Source organism: Hyperolius riggenbachi, chromosome 6 (genome assembly GCF_040937935.1).
Source record: "Hyperolius riggenbachi isolate aHypRig1 chromosome 6, aHypRig1.pri, whole genome shotgun sequence".
Taxonomy (NCBI): Eukaryota; Metazoa; Chordata; class Amphibia; order Anura; family Hyperoliidae; genus Hyperolius; species Hyperolius riggenbachi.
This window is the reverse complement of record NC_090651.1, coordinates 379,401,193-379,426,056: the sequence shown is the minus strand read 5'-3', so window position 1 is coordinate 379,426,056 and position 24,864 is coordinate 379,401,193. Positions and strand designations below refer to the sequence as shown.

At 44.0% G+C, this 24,864-nt stretch overlaps 1 protein-coding gene across 2 annotated transcripts in view; it reads right to left on the bottom strand.

Moving 5' to 3' along the window:
- Positions 1-8,370: 8,370 nt before the first annotated feature.
- Positions 8,371-24,864, bottom strand: part of LOC137521973 (dual specificity tyrosine-phosphorylation-regulated kinase 1B-like) — a 152,671-nt gene continuing 136,177 nt past the window's right edge. For both annotated transcript variants that reach the window (XM_068241952.1, XM_068241951.1), the window contains exons 7-11: positions 22,072-22,218; positions 20,281-20,421; positions 18,824-19,127; positions 11,993-12,096; positions 8,371-10,519 (exon numbers count right to left, since the gene is read on the bottom strand). In XM_068241952.1, the coding sequence (XP_068098053.1) occupies positions 10,010-10,519; positions 11,993-12,096; positions 18,824-19,127; positions 20,281-20,421; positions 22,072-22,218 (1,206 nt within the window). In that variant the 3' untranslated portion in view covers positions 8,371-10,009. The remainder of the gene's footprint in view (positions 10,520-11,992; positions 12,097-18,823; positions 19,128-20,280; positions 20,422-22,071; positions 22,219-24,864) is intronic.

Below are 24,864 nucleotides of genomic sequence, written 5' to 3'. Positions count from 1 at the left end.
TTTTCTGCATCACCAAATGTTGTAATGTTTAATAAATGAAAACCTTAAAGTTAACCCGAGGTGTAAATAAACTGATGAGATTATATTTATCCGCCTACTCCTAAAGATTAAGTATCCCAGGGCTTTCTTCTATATTTACACTTTTAAAAAGTAGGTTGAATGTCTTACGGTCTGTAATCAATGGCAGCCTATTAGGTTTCCCAGAGTTAGAAATAGGTCAATAGTTCATGTATTTTATCTCTCTACCCTGAGCTCAGAAGTTGCATTCTGCCAGGAAAACTTGTATGGCTGTAATCTGCTTATCAGTGATGTCTACTATATTCTCCCGCTAAGCTACTGACGAGACAGAAGCTGTCACTTACATGCCTAGAAATTAACTCTTTCAAACAGCAAAATAAAACAGCCTGGTTGTTTCTATGTTTTGTACTGTAGATACACAGGTTTATCTCATGTCACCTCCTAAGTAGTCTTGAAATGTTGGCGTTCCTTTCTGCTATATTGGACAAACGACTTTAAAAGTTACCTAAATTATAAATGACAGTTTGCTTTAAACCTATTAAGTTGCCAAGATATATATATATATAATCACACAAAGTGTGATTTTCTCATCCCCAGGGTCTGTATTCCACATATGATCTTGAAATCCCCACCCCCAGTATAAAATTGGGCCCGGGTGATTTTTTTTTCTTTCCAAACCACAGGTGCAAAGGATGCTGGTGGGTTGATGACATAACTCCACCCCATGTCCTTCCATCTTACAACATCTGCCTGCTTGGATTAGATTGCATCTTTTTTCACAGACAGCAGGAATTAGAATTATAGCAGACATGATAAGACAGGCTGCAGCAGATCTCCTTTCTGTGAAAAGAGATGTAATGTGATTCAGGCAGGAAGAGAGCAGGGGAGAGGGAGGGGGACCAGGCTGGAGGGGCAGACACATGTTGAGGGTGTACTTTAGAAAGAAGTGCTGCTAGAGATACTTTCATCAGAAGAACATCATAAAAATCAAGCACCTCTTCCCTCACAGAAGATCTGCGACCCTTACGTCATGCCTTCTTTACATCCCCACAGGGACTACTGCAATGCTCTCTACACCGGCCTTCCAAAAAAAAGGTCTTATACCGCCTACAGTTGATACAGAACACTGCTGCCAGACTGCTAACCAACCAACCCCGTCACTGCCACATAACGCCAGTACTGCATTCCCTTCACTGGCTACCTATAGAATGGAGGGTCCTATTCAAGATCGGCCTACTGACATTTAAATCACTGAATAATCTAGGCCCTGGATACATGAAAGATATGTTGCAGCTGCGTAGCAATCCCCGCATTCTCAGATCCACAGGTTCTAATAATTTAGTCATACCCAGAGTCCACTTGGAAACTGTTTGTCCCAGAGCCTTCTGTCATGCTGCCCCTACGTTTTGGAACTCCTTACCTCAACAGATCAGGACAGCCCCATCCCTGGATGTGTTTAAATCCAGACTGAAAACCCACCTGTTCAGTTTGGCATTTGCAGAAACATAATTGTTGTTGTGTGAATACTTCATCCTACTAATTACTGAATCTGAGAGAGCCTAAGCGCTTTGAGTCCTCACTTTGAGTATTATGGTATTGTAGATAGGAATGTTATGGTGGCCATACATGGTACAATTTTTTCATACAATCTTACCATTTCTATGTAGTATTAGGGTAAATTAAGTGAATATACTGAAAGGATAATTTAGGCAGTTACCTTATACTACATAGAATTGGTAAGATTGGATGAAAAAATTGTACCATGTATAGCCACCTTAAGTCTGCTCGATGCACTACAATGCACCAAAAGTAAACCTATGATCACAGTACACAGTGCATAGACTGCATATATGTATTGCCATTCAAACCCTTTTTTTTAGGCCTGAGGGGCTCTTCAAATACACTAATCCTATGAACTGCCCACTCCTTACCTAGACAGACTGGGGATATTTAATGGGTGGAATAGAACGATTCCCTGTTGCTGTAAAGTCTGACATTACCAGAACAAACACTTCCGGATTGTAGAATAACCAGCAACTATAGAGCTTTTGTTCACACTGCAGGTGTTTTTGGCTTTTTCCGTCCGTGTGCGGTTTTTAAAAACGCCCCCCCCCCCCCCCCCCCCCCGACCGTGTGGACAATGAATGTCTCTGAGAAGGTTCATAGCGCGGGCCGTGCGCTGCCCGTTCAGTAAAGCGCTGCCTGGACCATTTTTGAGGCGATTCTGCCTCAATGTAAAGTATAGGAGAAACGCAAACCGCTCACAAAATCGCTTTGTGTAGCGATTGCGTTTACAAGAATAAATATATTGTATTTATGCTTGTCCAAGTCAAAGAGTTCACTTCCTGACTGACGTCAGGGAGTGAATTACAACACCACTCTGAAAAACCGCTTAGAAAACTGCTAAGCACAAAAACGGATCGCAAAAAAACCCCCCCTCAAAAACGGCCCAATGCGTACGACACGCGAGCCGAACGCAATGTGAACAAGGCCTTAAAGAGTATATACTAAACTTGCCCAAGCTGGGCTGCAGCTCTCTTAAAGAACAACTGTAGTGAGAAGAATATGGAGGATGCCATATTCCCTTTTAAACAATACCAGTTGACTGGCAGCCCTGCTGATCTATTTGGCTGCAGTAGTGTCTGAATCACACACCAGAAACAAGCATGCAGCTAATCTTCTCAGAAACACCTGATCTGCTGCATGCTTGTTCAGGGGCTATGGCTGAGAGTATTACAGGCAGATGATCAGTAGGGCTGCCAGGCAACTGGTATTGCTTAAAAGGAAATAAATACGGCAGCCTCCATATACCTCTCACTTCATTTGTCCTTTAAGCTGCTCCACATCTTGTCTGCATTCAATTCTAAACGGAAAAGCCACCTGTTTAGTCTGGCATTTATGAGCACCTGACTATGTCCTCTGTAACAGTCCAGCCTGCATCACTGCATTGATCTGACACTTATATGTGTGCTTTGAGTTCTAAGGGAGAGAAGCACTTAAAGGTTTTTGTATTATCCCTGAAGAAGTGGGATCATATTTCGTGGAGTAAGCCCATGATGGGCTAGGTTACTTGTTCCTAGTTCTCTTCTAGGTTCCTCCTATTCCCCAACTCTCGCCGCACATGAAGCAGCTGGAGGAGAAGGTGCATGAAAGGAACTCAACTGGGCATGTGCAAGATCCACACCGCACGTGCTCTGTAAAAAAAGCAATCAAGCTAGTAGTGCTCGAGCCCTTTCTGTCGATGGGCATGCACCGGTCAAAGCTCACACATGCCCAGTTCAGAATTGCTCATTCACCACTCACTGAACTTCCAGAAAGCTATGGTGAGGACACCGGTAATCTACCCCACCACGGTCGTAAACCACAAAATATTTAATTTCAGAAGTACTTTAAGAGGAAATAAATATGCCAGCCTCCATATACCTCTCCTATCAGGTTTCCTTTAAACAATACACATTGTCCGGCGGTCCTGCTGAGCCTCAGCCTCCAATACTTTTAGCCACAGCCCCTGAACAAGCATACAGATCAGGTGCTCTGACTAAAGTATGACTGGATTAGCTGCATGCTTGTTCCAGGTGTGCGATTCAGACACTACTGCAGCCAAATAGACCAGCAGAGCTGCCAGGCAATTGGTATTGTTTAACAGGAAATAAAAAAAAAAAAAACAATCAAATGCTACAGTAGTAGCAATGGTTCATTTTCAATCTGCATTTTCATAAAAAAACGACCAAAACCTTTGCATCGGCAGCAAATTATTTACACCTCGTTGACTGCTTATTTGTGATAACATTTTTGCATTAAAACCAGCTGAAACAAGTACAGGAAGTATACATTTGTGTACCAGAGACAAGTTAAATTAAAGGTTTTATACCTACCTGGGGCTTCCTCCAGCCCCATGCGCACGGATCGCTCCCACGCCGCCGTCCTCAGCCTTCTCCGGTACCGGGTCCCGTAACTTTGGCCAGCCTGAACATGCGCAGTGCACTCCCTCTGGTGGAGAATAGTACTGCACAGACGCAGTAACTCCCAGCCACCGGAGAGAGCACACTGCGCATGTTCAGGCTGGCTGCAGTTACTGGACCCGGTACCAGAAAAGGCCGAGTATGGCGGCGTGGCAGCGATTCGTGCGGATGGGGCTGGAGGAAGCACCAGGTATGGATAAAACTTAATATAGTTCATCTCTGGTTTCCCATAAGAAACCACCTCAATGATGATACCACCTCAAGAGATAAAGAAATGCAATGATCCCCCCAACAAGAACAATTATAGAGCAGCTCGTTCTGTAGAAAAGATAACTTTATCATCCTTAAATTTTTTATGTTTAAACATACATTATATACAAGCGTCATGAATGCCGTCCCTTTTACACACAGGTATTCAGACAAATCCTTGCCATTTCATGGTGAACAACAGTTTAAAGTGTGAATAACAACTTCACAATATGTAGATAAGTAAAACAGGCTGGGTCCGCATAAGACCCCTTCAGTCATTGTTTTGATTTTTTTTCTGTTTTTTTCTTCAAATAAATCTCACGTTATCTACTCTTACCGTAAAGAAAACTGTCATTTCAGGTCTGCGGTTCAAGTGTGGGGAAAAAAAATTGCAGACCGCCTGTGACCGCTTCCGGCTGTTTTTTTTTTATGACTAGAAAAATGACAAGACACTCCCGGGTGGCACAATGAAAGGGTCCAGCATTGTTCTGTGAGTATTGCAAGAGACACGCTTGAACACACACCACTAGCATAAAAGTTTAGTTGCAAAGTCCGAAGTACAGCCTTGTTTATTGATCTCTTGTGCAGCACAAACCTGCTCTGTACTGAACAGTAGGGGACGCATCTCACATGACAGACAGCAGAAAAAGAAAAAGGCTCAGAAACCAACAAGAGAGTCTCAGACTTTTTTTTTCTCAGGATTTCAATATCATAGCATTATTTTTTTCTGCAGTGTAGTGGGGAAACAAAATTTAAGGACTAAGAAAAGCAGACTGGGCCTATATATATTTTTTTTACAATCCAAAAGACTTTGTAGATGGGGAAAAAAAAAAGCCACATAATTTCTTCTAGCTCGCCCATTGCTGGAAAACAAACTATTAGGAACACACGCAAGAAAATGAAAACCTTAAAGGCCGGTGTAGGCCGCCCTTGTACAGTCACAATAAGTTATTTTACGAATACCGCCTTTTGCTACAGTAAAGGTGCATTAACATGAATCAAACGGTGATACACAAAAAGCAGAAAAGAAAGCATAGCAGTTGTATGGGCAAGCATGCCAAACAGTACAGAGTTCCCTGGATTTCTGCTGAAATTTGGGTGTCTTTATAGAATGACATCTGTATAAGTGTGCAGCCCCTCAGCAGCAGGGCGGACCGTGATTCAGGGAGGAGGAGCAATCTATGACCACTGAACGGGTGTGGTTTGGCTCACTTAAGGCTTAACCACTTAAAGGACAACTATCGAAGCTAAAATTCTGAATGCCACATATATTTCCAGTAATTACTGGCAAATAGCAATACAGAGGCTTTTTTCATCTTTTCATTTGTGTGAAGAAAAAAATTAACAGAGCAGAGCCACTGTGGGCATAACTATGGAGGACTGTGCCCAGCACATCCTGCATACAGAAACAGTCCTCACTAGCAGTAAAACGGTGAGTAAAAGGCGTTCAGAATGATAGAAAGGAGAAAAATAGTATGTAAAAAAATCATCAGCTGCAGCTGTGTGCCTGATCCTGTCTGTGTTTTTTTTCAGCCAAAGTAAACAGTTTACACAGTCAGGTAGAAGTGTAACCTAGCTACATATTACAGCTCTGCTCCCCCCCCCCCTTTTCAATTACAATTGTTACATACAGCTGATAAAACAAAGCTATTTTTTTCACTCAGGCTGTGCTGAGAGACCTCAGAAAGGTATTTTTATGTTGCTGGGTAAAAGCTCTATAGGAATGAGGGTTTTTACAGAAAAACTTTCTTTGATAGTTGTACTTTAACATTATAATAGGGGTGGCCAAATCAGATACTGATAAGTCAGAGTTGCTCTAAATTTGAATGCATGCCTAAATAACTTGGAAATGGACCAAATGCAGTCGCTGCATTTGATTGGCTCGTTGGCAAGATGCCTATATTTGCATAAAATGTACAGCGAATAAAAAAAAACAACTATCTAGCCCTGAATCACAACCTGCACTACATGTGGGAGGCCGGCACAATGCGATTTTCAGTCTGCTGTAATGCGACAACCCTTTGCAAGGAAAGAAGGTAACACCAGCTGCTGGACAGAAGAAATGCAGATTGTGTAATATTTCACATCCAGATACAGCAGTGAAGGACTGCTCACTTAGTACAGGCCTTAAGGTGGCCACACACCATACAATCTTCTTTTATTTTGATTCGATCATTCCGATCTAATTTTCTAATTGATTGGAAGATTAGATCGGACTATTCGAGGTACCACACACATATCCGCAATTTCGGGCGTACACTCTAAAAAAAAAAAAATAAAAAAAAAAATTGTTGGTTAGAAAAATCAAGAGAAAAAAGTGAATAAAGTAAGTTTGGTATGTACTGAATAGTTTCATACAATTTTTTTTCTGGTGGAATACAATTTCAGATTCCATCACACACCATAGAATTCTTGATAAAATTGCTCTGAATTTTCCATGTCCAATCTCAAAAAAAAAAAAAAACCCCGCAAATTTGATTGGATTTTCTGATCAAAAACAAAAAAAAGCTTTCGATTTTTTCAGGACAACCGTTGGTATTTATCAAATTGGTGTAAAATTTGACCTTTTAATTGTATGGTGTGGGGCCACCTTTAGATGGATCGGCCCAAAGACTGGTCACTCCGTGGTTCTTATTCCTCTTGTGGATTTCGTATTCATAATTGAAACCGCAGTTTTGGGGTACAGATCCGAGGAAGTGTAATAGTCTTACATTACGCTGTTTGCGTCACTTCTGAGGACAGAAAGTCACCCATCACAGTTTACCTGCAGCACGCTGCACAAGAAATGTGCTTTCAGCACACAAACCACTTCCTGCTGAACACTCCGACTCCGCCTTCCTGCCTCAACGCCAGCAATTCGCCGCTCTGCTGGCCTGCTTCACACCCCCAACTAGAGATGGTCATTGAGATGCGAATAATTTTAAGTTGACGCAGTATTGCGCAAATTTATTCAGCTTGAACATGAACCAATCAAATCCTGCTGAGATAAAATTTGAGCCATTTTGAAGCTGCATACATAATTTGCATAATCCAGCATCAACTCAAAATTACTTGCATCTCATTGACCATACCTACTCTAAAATTCACATAGTTACGTAGTTATTTGGGTTGAAAAAGGACATACTTCCATCCAGTTCAACCAGAGAAATAGAAGAACACCAGCCTGCTCCCTTACATATCCCTGTTGATCCAGAGGATAGCCATTTCCTGCTGCTGCACCGCTACACTCTGCTCCTGCTACACACACCCCACCGGAGATTCTCCAATAGCCCATAGAGTAATCAGGACTCCATCTGCTAATTCAGTGCTTTCTCACCCAGCTTGGGAGTCTTCCAATAGTGACCGAGGCACATGTGAGCAGATGAATGCCTGATGAGTCAGCAGGACAGCAGTGATGGAGCGAGAGGCTGGACAAGGCATGTACAGCTGGAACTGGAGTGATCAGCAGAAGAGGGAGGAGCCAAAGCACAGCATTTCTGTTCAGCCTGCTTCATGTAAACAAAGGGGAGGAGCTGCTAGTGTGTTACGTGCAGCCTCAGAAGTATGTATGTAACGTCAATGCATAATTGGTGAGGACGAAATATGAACACATTAATAAAAATCTCATTGCAGTTACACTTTAAAAAAATGAGACTTCTAGGCAGTCGATTGGCTATGGCTGGAGAAAGGCAGGTGTGAAGGAGACATGTGCCGTTGGGGACATGCGGTCACCTCTCCTGCACAGGATCGGGCGGAGTTAAAACTACGCCACTAGTGTGGTGTAGTTTTAACAGCCGGTCCAGAACCGGTTCAATAGCGCAGAACCTAAAGACTTCTACAGAGAAGTCCGCCAATCAACAGCACCGGTGCTAAGCAACCGCTGGCCTGGAAGTACAAGACTTCCACTGGGATTTTCAAAGTAATCGAGTTCTCAATGGCCACTGTGAAGACAAGTAACCAGTACGCCCGAATCCTCCAGCCATCCGTCAGAACTTCCTAGAGCTCTCATTGAGTCGGGAGCAAAGACCATTAAAGTCTGCCAACAAATCTTCCATTCCATTTCCAATGCAGTCGTCAGACTACCGGTTATATAGCTGGGGTTAGGATGTTGCGGTCAGTGATGCTCTATAGAGCGTTTTGTCGACACAATCAGACCGAGCGATTGATACGTAGCTGGCTAGTCCTTTATTTTTTAGGATCCTCCAATTCACCCACAATACTTGAAACAAACATGAATGTGATAGGCCTTGGAGTCCAACAGCAACTACACATGATTCAGAATTGTAAGCCCAATTAAACACGCAAGAACAGAAAAAAAAAGGAAACATTTAAAAAGACAATCATTTTACATGTCTGATAGTATTCTTTTTTTTCCTTCTTTAAAGTGAAACCTCAATACCATCTTTGGTACAATAAATAAAAAAAAAATGAATGAAAAAAATGAAAAAGAAAAAAAAAAATTAAAAAATAAAACAGTACTTTACTATCCACAAAGATATGAAAAGGACAGTTTTAATCTTTACATTTTGTCTTTAAAGAAAAAAAAATAGAAAACAAAAATGTGAAAATTAGGAAATAAAAAAAAAAAACCTACTGTTACAGCACAGACGACTGTAAAGCTTTAATACTGAAGCAAGGGCTTAGAATTTTACAACAACCAATAAGTGGTGCGGCGTGGCTAAACGCACCAAACAGAAGAGGCAGGGGGAGGAGAATTCAAAAATAAGGATGCAAGAAAAATGACAAAATTAAAAATTTGTAGTGTGTGTAAAAAAACAAAACAAAAAAAAATGTGCAAAATTGGGAGGGGAGGAGGAAGTGTGAAAATGAATAGATCAGGCTGAAGCAAACAAAAAAAAATGACAAAGTATAAAGGCGGGGGAGGGGGAAAAAGTAAAAATGAAGAGAGACATTGAACGTCCTTTGTATTAATCTGTAAAACAAAAAAAGAAAAAATGGCTCCTAAAAATCTTTCCTGATGCAGCTAAAACCAACTGAGTACGAAGTTATAAATAAAAGACAAGGGAACCTTTAGTTTTTCTTTTTTTTTTCTTTTTTAGAAAGCAAACTGTTAAAAGAGTTTTAGCAGCAATTCCAGTTGAGAGAGTGGAGTTAGCAGCCAAGATAATTCCAGTGAAGTGCGAGACTTGCACCCTAGCAAGATTCTTATAAACCAGGGGGGGGAGGGGCCTAGAGGAAGAAGGGGAAGGAGGGGCCAACAGAGGAGATCTGGATGAATGGTTAAAGATGGCGGCGCAGGGCAACTGGCACAGACAGCGTTTTTGCAGAAGTGATGTTTTGGCCTGTAAGAGAGTTCACTGACGTGCAAAGTAAAGTCTGGATCACCCCAGCTTCTTTCTGAAGAGGAAATCGGTGATAGAAATGGAAGCATTGGAAATGTCTTGAAGTCTTTGCACAGGTTACCTTCTACCAGTGTGTCAAAAAAAGCAATTTTAAAATAAAAAAATAAAACAAAACAAAATAAAAACAGAGCAGTCCAATTGAAGTCTGTTAAAAACCGCTTCTCATGGGGGGGTCAACACACACTTCACACTCCTCTCGTAGTGATTTTTTTTTTTTAATAAATAAACAATTCACATTAACAGCTACACCTTGACAATTTTTTTTTTTTTTTGATGGTTGTGATAAAAGCCAGCTCACCCTTTTTTTTCTCTCCTTTCCACATCCCCACCCTGCAGCCTGTCAAAGCCCTCCTCCGAATTCAGTATTTCATTTTTGTTTTTATGTTTTTTTTTGTTTTTCTATTATTGGTATGGCTTTAATTTTACATGAAAGAAACATCAAGAGCTTGCTGCGGTACTCTGCGGGACGCAAACGCCTAACATCGCACTTTCTTCCGATTCCGTCCTGTTTCGGATGTGAGGTGGTCCAACCATGCTGGATGTGTTGCTAGAGTAGGGGTAATTCAGAGGCACACTGGGATCGTTATGCCCGCTGACTGTTCTAGTCCGAAAAGCGGAAACCCCTAAGTGTAAGTTTGAGGAGCCAAAAGGAGTGCAGTCTAAGCTAGAGTGGTGTGGGTGCAATGACGAGGAAGACTGGGGGTGTCTGTGTCCCAGGCCGAGCTCCATGGACTCGGGGATCTGCGGAGAGGACGAGGTGATGAGCTGCCGATGGTAGTGGGGTCGGTTGACGTGATGATACAGCGGGTGAGGGTGATGCGGTTCGCCGTGAAAATGCTGCGGCTGACTTGGAGTGGGCTTGTGAGGTAAGATCTGAGGGTAGGAGTCGCTGTTGCTGATGGGGACTTCTCCACCGGCCCACAATCTTATCTGCTGCTGTGAATGAGTCTACGGAGGAAGAGAAGGCAGAAAGAAGTCAAAAGACGTAAAAAATGCAAAAGTCTAACAAAATAGACAAGTCTCACATAAAGTAGGCAACGAAACTGCGCTACGCAAGAATCTGTCAGACAGATCAGGGTTTCTCATCATTACAGCATTTACCCCTTTATGAAGAGGAGGTATAAATGATTTTGCAGCTACTGGAAGGGATTAACACACAAACTTCCATTTCACCCAGAAGCGAATTGATAAGCTAATTGTAGTTGCCATTCCAAAATAAGCAGATTGTGTTGAGGTGTACTGAGCTGAGTAAAGAATGCAAAAAAAGCTTCTGCTGGGGGGAATTGGAGAACTTTCTTTTTTTATTTGTACAGCAAATACTTAATTACAAGACAATCTGATCATTTGTCCTGCAAAGCATATGAATATGCTGCCGGGAGATTTAGGCACAGGGTAAATCCGATATATGGCTTAGGGCCCTTTTCCGCTATGAAATGCGATCGAGATTGTGTTTGCAATGGCAATCGCGTTTCAATTTCCACCATGCGATTGCGCTACTATACTCATTGTAAAGCTCAATCGCACCCAAAACGCGACAGGACGACGATTGCGTTTTGACCAAAATCGCATCGCAATCGGATCACACTAATGGAAATTGCTGCTGCAGTTTCCATTCGTTTAATGTTCCTTTTGTTCCGGCAGCTTTGAAGAGGATCCGAGATGAAAAACTAACTATAAAAAGTAACTTGTCTATATATCTTATCTAAAGTTTTGACAGTTTACACAGCAAATCTAGTTGCAAACAGCTTCAACAGTATATGTTTATTTCTTCCTGTGATACAATGAGAGCAGCCATGTTCTGTTTGTAATCATTACACAGGCAAGCTGATCTGCATCTCCAGCCCTCAGCCTGCGAAAACTTCAGTCCCTTCCTCCTCCCTCTGAAATCTCTGGCTAGTAACACCTCTTCCTCCTCCTGCCCAGACTGAGCTCCCATAAGCCCTTGCTACATGAGTCTGAGAGTGCCAAGGCTCGGCGCGGCGGGTAGCGGCGAATCGGCGGCGATCGAATGTTACAAGCAAGGAGGTCAAACAATGAGTGTATGAAATCTGCAGATATCATAGACTATAAATGCATTTTGCAGGAACTGATCTTTTGCAAGACCTGATCTTTTGCATGTGTGCAGCATCTTGCAAAGATTTTTATCTGATGGGTGTACTCAGCTTAATAGAATAGACTGTGTAAGTATGGCTCTCATACTACATGGTAGGTGGTAAAATTGGTCTAATATTTCATTAATCTTTCAAGTGTGTATTTGGCTTAACCGCGTAATCAGTGTAATTTATATATCAATAATAATAATCTGGGATTACCTGTCCTGAGCAGACATACGGGTATGCTTAAGGCATAACTATAGAAAGGAAGCATTTTTGACATTTAAAAAACAACAAAAAAAAACAAGCCAACCAAAGAGGCACTCACCTGTGGACTCTGCATTTCATAATCTGTATGGGCAACAGCACTATTATAGTATCTGTTGCTGTACCGGTAATTACGGTTATCATTAGAAGAGCCACTTGATCCTCCTGCAGTGAAACAGAAAACATGCATCAGTCAAAAAGGAAGAGAACGGGAGGAATGGATAAAAAGGAACAGAACAGGGGAGGAAGGTAAGGATAAAATGGAAGAGAACGGGGGAGGAAGGGAAAGGGATAAAAAGGAACAAAACAGGAGAGGAAGGGAAGGAATAAAAAGGAACAGAACGGGGGTTAAGGGAAAGGGAATCCTTTAGGTCACAGGTGTGGAATTCCAGGCCTGGAGGGCCAGATCCATGCCAGTGTTTAGGATGGACTGAGAAATGGAATGAAGTGTGTTATACCATTTGACGCACACCTTTTCTGATTAAAGGCTCTTTCACAGTGTGACTTTAAAGTCGCACGTACAACATGCAACGCACAATAACTTACAGTAATGAAAAATCAATGGGCTGTTCACAGTGCAGACGTTGCGTTGGTGTCTAACGCTGCACGTTAAATGAAAGGGCTGCATGTTATGCGTTCTACACATTTTTAGCTGCGTTAGACTGTTTGCACATGCCCAGTAATGTTTTCTTTTTTTTTTTTTAACGCATGCACCGTTTTCATTCTATCACTGTGCGACAAAAACTGCGCACCAAACGCAGGGCTAAATAATGTCCAAGTTATAGTTTTTCAATGCGTTGCATTATGCGACCTTAACGTCTTACTGTGTAAGAGGCCTAAGTCATCAATTAGTTTGAACTGTTCCAAAAATGTGTGAGAACCTCAGCCCTCGAGTTTGACACCTGTGCTTTAGATTGTAAGACCCTCCCTCCCCCAATGCTTAGTACACAAAATGCAATTTTCTATTAGACTGATGGTCGAATTGATTATTTCCATCCGCTCCAATCTGATTCCCCGATGGTTTTTCTAATTTATTTTTTTCATTTCTGATCACTTCTATACAAAATCAAACAGAAAAACAATCAGGAATCAGATTGGACCTGTTGGAAATTATCTATCGATCCCTCTATCTGCCAAAAAATCTCATGGTGTATCCCCAGCATAAGTGCCAGACTTCTCTCCCTGGTAGTAAATCTGCTCCATTCAGCCTCCTGCAGCCGTTATCAGCACAAGTTAGTGGGGAGTCATTACTGGACTGTAAAATCAGTAAGTGCAAGTACAATGCATTATTGATCAGAGCCTCACTTTAAGCACACGTGTTCATATATTACCAGTTTAAGTAACAATGTCTAATAGATTCACTTCCACCTAAGGAGCCACATTGCTCACTGCTAGAAGCTATGACTGCCACTCTGTGCACATTGCTGACGCCACAACCACCAGCGCTCAGCTACCTGTGACTGCCACTCTGTGCACATTGCTGACGCCACAACCACCAGCGCTCAGCTACCTGTGACTGCCACTCTGTGCACATTGCTGACGCCACAACCACCAGCGCTCAGCTACCTGTGACTGCACCAACCACCAGCGCTCAGTTGCCTGTGACTGCTACTCTGTGCTGCCACCACAACCACCAGCACTCAGTTGCCTGTGACTGCTACTCTGTGCTGCCACCACAACCACCAGCACTCAGCCGCCTGTGGGCACAACAATGACCAATCATCTGTAACCAGCTGCTTAAAGGACAACTGTAAGAGTTGAACTTACCCGGGGCTTCTAATGGTCCCCCACAGACATCCTGTGACCGCGCCACTGCGCCGCCGCGCCCTCGCTGACGTCACCAGGAGCGTACTCCGCAGGCTCAGACTGTACTGTGCCTGCGCAATACACTCCTGGCGACGTCAGAGGGAATGAGGGCGAGGCCGCTCAGGTGCAGTGGTTTTCCGACTTTAAAGTCTGAAATTCTAGAAGTGAACCGGAGGCGGGGCCGGAGCATCGGGGAGTGGCTGCGCGGGCACAGGATGTCTGCGGGGGACCATTAGAAGACCCGGGTAAGATCAACTTTTTTTCCCCCCTCCTGTACGATCAACCATCCGATTATTTTATCAGATCAGGGGAGAATCGATTATTTTTCCATTATGCTCGATTGATGGAAGTTGACCGATATCGGGTCAAATTGACCAATTTACTCTATCGGGCAGGATGTAACATATCGGTTGTAAAGAAATTGGCTGACGTTCACACAATTTTATTTGACACTCAATTGATTTTTGGCTTCAGAGCATGGAGGCACAACATCAATCAGCTCAATTAGTGAAGCAGAATGGCCAGGATCAAAAATCATCCGACTCCTCAGTTTAGTGAAACCACCAACTCCGACTCCAGGTACCCAAAGTAGCTCTGACTCCATAGCCCTGGCTACTAGTCAATCCACTTTCAATCGAACACTTAGTTGATCGTTGAGTCAATCGTTTCATCGTTCAATGGAAAATCAAGTAATGTATGGGCACCTTTAGCGTTGCTAAACATGGATTACTTCTGCAACCTGTGCTGAAGGGCAGGTTTACACTAATAATAATAATAATACACAATTTTTTCAAGTATTCTGAACCTGGCCTTTTTAGGCTCTTTATAGCCTGAACTGGAAGGCAAGATGAATGAGTAATACGATTATCCATTATGTACAGTATAAACAGGTCTGGCAAAAGAAAAAAAAAAAAAAAAAAAAAGCTTTCGAGCAAAACAGGAAGCTGTGCAGCGACCATTAACACATTGCATTGTTTATGCAGGAAGCAGACAAACCATTGCTATGGATTTAGGAAGCTGCATTTCCTATAGAGACAAAGCTGCACTTCATCTATGCTTAATGCTTCTGTGAAACAATTATCCAGCTGTAATAATGGGCCTGAGGTATTCATTATTTGTGTTTCTCAACAACCAGCAAGCTTGTCTGTCTTCTGCTCCAACAGCAAGTTAGGGGGAAAGAGCAGAGACTGGCGTGGAAGCTGAGAGCAGCCATGAAAGTCCCTTCATAAAATACTTCAACCCAGAGGAATGTTATTGCCTATACCACGTTGTCAAGACTCCCGGATCTTCCTAATGTTGTGCCTTCTCTACTTCTGACTGCAGAGGGATATTAAAGAGATCCTCCGGTGAATGTGACAATGCTTTATGGCTCTCTGATGCACTGCCTTCAATGCTGTGGGATTATGGACCCGGAACAAGCATCCAGATCAGGTGATAAACGCACGCTCGTGATAGGCGTGGGGACTCCAAGTACTGAAGCCAGGTGTCCACCACGAGGCACAGGAAAATTGCATTTACTAAAATGGTGGCTTCTCCCTTCCCCTTAGCTTAGGTTTAGCAACAAGCAGGGCTTGTTTGGGTACCCGGAGTCAGAGGTTTCATAAACTGAGGAGTCGGATGATTTTTGTACCAAATCCACAGCCCTGGCAACAAGGTTAAGTCGCACTCCTGCATCCAGATCATGGTATAAGCAAACAAAAACTCTCAGTCTAAGCCAGACAATTCATTATTGATGATCTCACTGAAAACTCACTTCTACTGAATTGCAAGAAATACCCAGACACTTCTACGTACAGGTCATAAAGGGCGTTCACATTCTCATTAATAAGCTAGACAGTTGGCTACAGAAGGGCCGTGTTCACACTATGGGGTACATTCCGTAAACTGCAGTAAGCAGAATGTGTGTAAATACATGCATTATGTGCAATGCTTTACAGTCTACTCATTGCAGGCTAAGACTTTACACACATTCTGCTTACCACAGTTTAGTGAATTTACCCCTATATCTGAAGTTACGGGACCGATACAGGCGCAGGAGAAGGCTGAGGATGGCGGCGTGGGAGCAATCTGTGCGTATGGGGCTGGAGGAAGCCCCAGGGATGTATAAAGCTTTAAGTTTAAATAGTCTCTGGTTTCCTTTAAAGCTGTCATTTCCTGTCTGTTAAACCTGCCCGAAAATGTATTGCAATACAGATAGACAATCCACAGGGAGACCAACTGACTATAATTGCGTCAGAATGTACAGGTAATGCTTGGGGCACAGTGTGAACCCGGCCTGAAGCTGGACACTATTCAATTTTGTTTGCCATCGATATCACAATCGACATTGGGATTATTTTATGATTGACTTAAGACCATGACTGTGGATCAGTCTAAAGAGCAATTTCGCCCTTAATTAATATCAACCACAAATGGTCAAATCCCTGTCAATTCCAGATCGACGAGACATTTTGCCTAATCGAATATCTAAATGAATAAAAATGGTACTGATACACACAACAAGAACCTGGATATTTCCTGCACCCAATTCCCAGGGCTGTGGAGTCGGAGCAATTTTGGGAACCTGGAGTCAGAGTTGGTGGTTGCAATAAACTGAGGAGTCGGAGTATTTTGTTTACCCACAAAAAGGCTTGTGGGGCAATAGGGTGGTGGTGGGTGTGTGGGTTAGAGATGATTTTATCTAGGTTCAGAGAAATCTGGAGTGAATGCCCAAAGCCAACCTACCAGGTTGTCAGCTGGTAAATGTGACAAGCATACTGATTGGTTGCCCTGACAACAGCTCTACTTTTAGGACAAGCAAGGCTTTTGACTTAAATGTAAGTTCAGGATGACCTCCATCTCTTATTCTCTAGTACAGCTGAGACTGAGAGCAAACTGATGCCAAAAGCCTGCGTGTACGCCAATCTACTGCAGCCGGCCTGCGTGCACGCCAATCTACTGCAGCCGGCCTGCGTGCACGCCAATCTACTGCAGCCGGCCTGCGTGCACGCCAATCTACTGCAGCCGGCCTGCGTGCACGCCAATCTACTGCAGCCGGCCTGCGTGCACGCCAATCTACTGCAGCCGGCCTGCGTGCACGCCAATCTACTGCAGCCGTCCTGCGTGCACGCCAATCTACTGCAGCCGTCCTGTGTGCACGCCAATCTACTGCAGCCGGCCTACGTGCACGCCAATCTACTGCAGCCGGCCTACGTGCACGCCAATCTACTGCAGCCAGCCTGCGTGCACGCCAATCTACTGCAGCCAGCCTGCGTGCACGCCAATCTACTGCAGCCAGCCTGCGTGTACGCCAATCTACTGCAGCCGGCCTGTGTGCACGCCAATCTACTGCAGCCGGCCTACGTGCACGCCAATCTACTGCAGCCGGCCTACGTGCACGCCAATCTACTGCAGCCGGCCTACGTGCACGCCAATCTACTGCAGCCGGCCTGTGTGCACGCCAATCTACTGCAGCCGGCCTGCGTGTACGCCAATCTACTGCAGTCGGCCTGTGTGTACGCCAATCTACTGCAGCCGGCCTGTGTGCACGCCAATCTACTGCAGCCGGCCTGTGTGCACGCCAATCTACTGCAGCCAGCCTGTGTGCACGCCAATCTACTGCAGCCGGCCTGTGTGCACGCCAATCTACTGCAGCCGGCCTGTGTGCACGCCAATCTACTGCAGCCAGCCTGTGTGTACGCCAATCTACTGCAGCCGGCCTGTGTGCACGCCAATCTACTGCAGCCAGCCTGTGTGTACGCCAATCTACTGCAGCCGGCCTGTGTGCACGCCAATCTACTGCAGCCGGCCTGTGTGCACGCCAATCTACTGCAGCCGGCCTGTGTGCACGCCAATCTACTGCAGCCGTCCTATGTGTATGCCAATCTACTGCAGCCGTCCTATGTGTATGCCAATCTACTGCAGCCGTCCTATGTGTACGCCAATCTACTGCAGCCAGAAAAGTAGTAGTTCTCAGTCACCAGCCCAGAATGAAGGCACGGGGTCAAATAGCAAGCATGTCTCCCGATAGACCACCAGTTAGATATGTGCTAGCCTTTCTCAGTACATTGCCCTTAACCAACATTACAGACCGCTCCTGGTTGCGGAATCTGATCTTCTGCGATCCTGCCGTCACTGTGAACGTGGACTGAGGCTGCCTATTATTTATAAACACTTCCACATTAGCCAAAATCCTCCAACATCAGGATTTGAAGAATGACATACCCCTCTGTGACCTTATTCTGTTACTAGCTATCTGCATGTCGCATCTAATCCAAGCATAGTCAGGAGAGACATGAAGGGCAGAGCACTGTGCTGGGAATAAGCCACAACCAGATGACAGATACGAGGTACAGGTCAGAGATGGAGGCAGAGGGGAAAAGCCGTCAGCGGTCACATGTTCCTGTAAACAGTTTACAGACAGCCGTCAAAGCAAATGGAAAGTGAAATTAAAAGAATAAGTCAGATACTTACCTATGGAGAGGAAAGGCTCTATATCTAACAGAGCCTTTCCATTCCTCTTACGGTCCCCCCGTTCTAGAGTTGTCACCCAGTTCTAATTTGGGATGCGCCCAATGACGGACAGGCTCAGTCCTGCACATGTGAGAGTGCGCTCACGCATGCGCAGTACAGAGCGGCCCGTCTTCAGGAGCTCTCGGCCTCCCAAAGCCTACAGAGGATATGTCAAGCTGTATTGAACCCCATTGGTCAATAAGTTCGTGCAGGGTAGACAACGCTAGAACGAGGGGACTGTGAGAGGAATGGGAAGACTCTATAGGACCCAGAGCCTTTCCTCTTCATAGACAAGTATCGGTTTTTATTGTAATTTCACTTCACGTTAACTTTAAAGGGACAGCTAAATGATGCGTATGTGTGAGCAAAACCAGTAACGGATTTTAAATGCATCAGAGGAGGATTTGATTTCTTTTGCATGTGTGGAGGTGCACTCATCCATTACGCATCAGCCTGTTCCCGCTAATTCCTGCCCCCATTTTCACACGAACCGAACAGGTGCCACACCCGAGACGTGGACGGAATGTACCACGGCTCCTGCCCGTGGGAGGCAAAAGGCACGGAGCATTTCCAGCTGATCAGCGTGACGTCTCACCTGAGCTGGACACAGAACTAGTTGTACTGGTAGAGTGACTATGGTCCATTGCAGGGCTCGTAGAGTTACTGTTACTTGTGTTTGTCCCTTCATCCGTCGTTTTCTTGAAGAAATTGTGCTGGAGCGCATAGAAAGGGGTAATCCTAGTTTTGGGGTCATAGTCCAACATCCGCAGAATTAAATCTTTAAATTTTAGATAATCGGATGGAGAGTGTCCCTGTTCACCCGCTCTGCGCCCACCAGGACCGCCAGTTTCCACGCCTAGAACTTCGTGAAGTCTTCGAGTGCCCGGCACTTTATAGTCCTGAAAGGAAGCGTAGGACAAGAGGTCAGTGGAAGTCACATATTCAAAGCTAAAAATCAACTGTCTGAAAGAGAAAATCAATAAGCTCTAGACCTGATTACAGCCCAAGCCTAGGCAGAAATGAGACCAAGTATGGTGAAAGCAAAATATAAAACATGAACTCTCAGGATGCGTCTTTCCTGGCTTATAAACTTCTTAAATACTTCATCCAGGAGCTCACACAGTTACAACTATTTTTTGGTATAGGGCAGTGATGGCTAACCTTGGCACTCCAGCTGTGACAAAACTACAAATCCCATCATGCCTCTGCCTCCCTTAGTTATGCTTAGAGCTGTCAGAGTATTGCAATGCCTCATGGGATTTGTAGTTCCACCACAGCTGGAGTGCCAAGGTTAGCCATCACTGGTATAGGGCTTCAGATTTCTACTTGACTTGGTGTCTGGCTTGCTTGTTGTACTGCAAAGCATGATGTTCCCTTCCAGCCCAGGAAAATGTGCAAAGATCAGACTCTGCGTTCCGTTCCTGCGCTAAGCGGGGCTGAACAAACTTCCTGAATGGTTACCGTTCTGATTCTTTCCAGACTTTAGGGTCTAAAAGCGGTATAATTTTTTTGCATGCTATCAGACCCTAAAACCTGTAAAAAAATCATGCTGTCAGGGAGATCTGCAGCAGCCCCAGCAATCACTCACCTCCCTGGGATCCAGCGCTGCAGTTTTCCCTCTGTCCTCCGGGTGGCGCTGTAATCCTACAGTAAGATTGCCGGCTGTCATGACAGATGGCGATCTTACCAGGAGGAAGCAGAGCCTTGGAGGAGCGGAAGAAGAATGGTGGCCGACGTCGGGATCCCCCGGGAGGGGAGTTGAAACACCCACTGCGCACATTGCTCTGCATAGAGCTTCCGACGGCTACCCTGAGTGTTGGTCGGGGTTATAACCCTGAGCTTCGGTTTTCTGCCCCAACGTTAGCTCGGGGTTACCGCCAAGGAGGTTAAACAAGTGTGAACCGGCCATAACTCAGGGCTGTGAGGATCAAGATCTGGCAGAAGAATCACTGAAAGCAGCTGGAGTTTATAGTCAAGACATTCCTCTGGTATCGCACAGAAACCTCTTTCTACAAAGACTGATCCCGCAATTGGGTTACTTGACTAGCTTACCTTTTTAATATCTTTATTTTTCTTTACAGTCCATGTTCCTTCAGGAAGCTTGTCAAAATATTTCCTTGCTTTTGGGGCCTGATCCAACATGTGGGTTGGGGGAGTGCCCAAGACCTCCACTATTTTGTTCATCTGGTCCACCTGCCAATCAAACACAGAAAACTTTATTGGTACACATTCATTGCTTTAGAACAAGGTTACAGCTTTGAGGGATTGAAGTTGCCTTCATACTTAAAATCAAGCTTATTATATCTGGTGAAAAGATTGACCTGTATAAGCTTAAAGAGAATCTGTATTGTTAAAATCGCACAAAAGTAAACATACCAGTGTGTTAGGAGACATCTCCTATTACCCTCTGTCACAATTTCACCGCTCCCCGCCGCATTAAAAGTAGTCAAAAACAGTTTTAAAAAGTTTGTTTATAAACAAACAAAATGGCCACCAAAACAGGAAGTAGGTTGATGTACAGTATGTCCACACATAGAAAATACATCCATACATAAGCAGGCTGTATACAGCCTTACTTCTGAATCTCTAGAGATCACTTGTGTGTGTTTACCTTCTGTCCCCAGCTTCTCTCATGCACTGAACATTACAGGCTTCCTGCAGACAGCTCTACCTATGTCGTTAATTCCTCAGTATGTGACAGACCAGCTCCTTTCACAGCCTCCAGAGGAGGATTTTTATCCAGCTCTCTTCTATCACTGATAAGATAGCAGAGAAGCTGCTGGCTTATGTAAATAAAACACACACTGGAGTGTGCATAGAGGAACAGTTCAACACTGAAGAACTTGGCAGCCTTCCAGACACAGGCCGACAAGTCTGACAGGGGAAAGATACATTGATTTATTACAGAGATGGTTATAGTAGAAAGAGCTACAGTAAGCCAGAACACATAAGAATAGGTTTAGGAACTTGTAGGATGGTAGAAAAAACGTAATTTTTGTTACAGAGTCACTTTAAAGTGAACCAGAGACGAAGCACCCTCATGTATTTTATCATATATATCAGTGGGCACATTAGAGAAAACACCTACCATGTTCTCTGTTTCATCCTCACTGCTAAAAGTGTGTCATCAGCTGTGATAAGAATCCCAAATTGAGCATTCAGTCTGGCTTTGCAGGGATTATAGCAGAGCCACAAGGGGGCAGGCTTGGGCTTGAAAGAACACCAGAGAAGACAGACTCCGCTATAATCTTTCCGTAGCAAAACCAGACTGAGTGCTCAGTCGGGGATTCTTATCAGAGGTGATAACAGTCAGATTAAACAGAGAACAATGAAACAAAGAGCAGATTAGGTGTTTACTGTCATGTTCCCACTGATTTATAAGGTAAAATACATGAGGGTACTTCGTCTCTGGTTCTCTTTAAGGGGCCCATACACTGGTCTATTTCAGCCATCGATCGATCCTATAGAATCGATCGATCAGAAATAGATTCTATTAAATTCCCCATTCGATCAATTTGCAGCCGATTTGTTGTATCTAACAGGATGGAAAATGTAGGGCGATCCGCTGCTGGCAGCAGCTCAATGGCCCATAGAGTTGCATTGGATCTAATGGTCCAGTAATGCATTTCGATCGATTTTCAATAGATTTCCAATAGATTTAATTCTGAAATCTATTGGAAATCTGTTCCGACTTTGTAGCACACATCAAATAGATTCCTGTCCAATTGGATTTGACGGGCATCTGCCAGAAATCTGATGGTCGAATCTGCGGCAAATCTATAAGTGTATGGCCACCTTAAGACAGTCGAGTGCTGATCAGGGTGAAGCGGAGGACCTTCTTACCTCATTGGATCCACTGAATAAAGGCTCTCCAGTGTGCATTTCCACCAATATACAGCCTAATGACCACATGTCTATCGCCAGGTCGTATGGCATTCCCAGCAGCACCTCGGGCGATCGGTAAAACCGACTCTGGATATACTGGTAGATCTATGGAGGGAAGGGGACAAAAAGAAACCATGTAAACAAATATTTTAATGATTTGGAAGATTAATGATTCTGTATGGAATAATGACATCTGTACAGCCTTCTGAGGTTTCTAAATAGCCATAATTGTTTAGCGCTTTACGTACAAAATGGGTCCCTGGCATGAAACGACTCAGCCGGCACTTACAGGAAATATCAGGTCGGTGGCCTCTGGGCATGTGCGCTCGCGCTCACGTGGCCGCAAGCTTCGTGCGCAGGCTCGCCGGCTGCTACGGAGGGGATTCTGGCTTAGAGCAAAGCTGTGTTGAGGGACACCGCATTCCAGGAGCTGGAGGAAGCCCCAGGTAAGTAAATCTCATTTAAAATGCCTGATATTTCCTTTAAAGGGACACTTAAGTCAAAAAAAAAAAAATGAGTTTTACTCACCTGGGGCTTACAATAGCCCCCTGCAGCTGTCCGGTGCCCTCGCCGTCTCCCTCCGATACTCCTGGCCCCGCCGGCAGCCACTTCCTGTTTCGGTGACAGGAGCTGACAGGCTGGGGACGCGAGTGATTCGCGTTCCTGGCCACAATAGCGCCAACTATGCTGCTATAGCATATATCATACCACATAGCAGCATAGAGGGTGCTAATGTGTCTGGGAACGCGAAGAATCACTCGCGTCCCCAGCCTGTCAGCTCCTCTCACCGAAACAGGAAGTGGCTGCCGGCGGGGCCAGGAGGATCGGAGGGAGACGGCGAGGGCACCGGACAGCTGCAGGGGGCTATTGGAGGCCCCAGGTGAGTAAAACTCATTTTTTTTGTTTGACTTAAGTGTCCCTTTAAGGCTTCTTTCATATGAATGGCTAACAGCAGCACACTTAAAGAGGAACTCCAGTGAAAATAATGTAGTAAAAAAGTGCTTGATTTTTTACCATAATTATGTATAAATGATTTAGTCAGTGTTTGCTCATTGTAAAATCTTTCCTCTCCCAGATTTACATTCTGACATTACATGGTGACATTTTTACTGTGGGCAGGTTATGTAGCTGCTGCTAGCTGTTTTGGCTGTTCGAGACAGCTGTAAACAGCTAATTCCTGTCTGTGAACATTGTTACATTGTGGCAGTTTGCCCAGAGTACCGCGGTATTCAGAGCTTCTTTTGGGAGGGGTTTCAGCACAAAATCAGTCATACAGCGCCCCCTGATGGTCTGTTTGTGAAAATCATATTTCTCATGTAAAAGGGGGTATCAGCTACTGATTGGGATAAAGTTCAATTCTAGGTTGGAGTTTCTCTTTAAGTGGACCTGAAGCAACAGCAGCATAATCTTTAAAGAAAAACTTTTTTTTTTTACAGGCGTTACATATCCTGCAATAAATGTAAAGCGTGCCTGCTTCCTGCTTTTAACGGACGCAAACAAAGGGTTAAGATCCTGTGTTTACATATTGGCTGTCAAATTTCTGCGCTGACACAGCTGAGAGATCAAATTACACTGGTGTTTACTTGGAGATGAGGGCAGCTTTCTCTAAAAACACACAGGGTGTGTTTCTCTTTTTTCCTTGTTTCCTGTGCAAGAGTTCAGGTCCACTTTAACTGCTCGTCAGCCACTCCTATTTATGAGCAGGCTGGACACAACAGGCAGTGCGTTTTACCGGGCAACGGTAATTGCACCATGTGTCAAACGCCGACACGCTTGTGGTTACTAGCTTTCAGCTGCATTACTGTGCAAACGAAGGGTGCATGGCCACGGCAATCACGCAGCTAAATGGCATGTTTCTGAAAGGGCCCCAATATCTGAATCGAAGAATGCTAAACTTGTGAGTCTGCTGCCTGGTTCAGCCACCAATCTGTCTGCAACAAGCAGATTGGCTGTTTTGTAAAGCTGGCTATACACAGTACATTTTTTTTGCCTAATTAGACATGTGAAAGCATTTCATTAAAGGGTGAATACAGCGAAAAACTGTAAAATTGAAAATATGTGCAAACATATACAAATAAGAAGTACATTTTTTTCCAGAGTAAAATGAGCCATAAATTACTTTTCTCCTATAATGCTGTCACAGTATAAATCTGACAGATGTGACAGGTTTTGGACTAGTCCATCTCTTCATAGAGGATTCCCAGCAAGGCTTTTATTCTTTATAAAGATATTCCCGAAAAAGGAATTAAATAATGATGGCCAGCTTCCCTTCTCCCTACACAGTTTTTTGGCAGTTGGACAGAGCAACTGCCATTCACTAAGTGCATTTGAAAATAAATATATCCCTGAGAATCCCCTATAAAGAGTTGGACTAGCCCAAAACCTGTCACTTCTGTCAGATTTCTACTACCTACTGTAAGTGACAGCAACATAGGAGAAAAGTAATTTATGGCTCAGTTTACTCTGGAAAAAATGTACTTCTATTTGTAGGTTTGCACATATTTTAAATTTTACAGTTTTTCACTGCAGTGCCCCTTTAATCATGAATTAGATGGATTCAACCATTTGTGATTGATAAGCAGGGCCCATTTCCACAAATTAAAAAAAGTGTTGTGTGCGTGATTTCCATGCGATTATATGCATATTTTGTTAAGCAAATTTTCACATGAGTTTTCCTGCACTGCATAGCAACATGACACCCTCTAACAATTTCCTCTTAACCACTCTTAAAAAAACCCATGCAAATTTTTG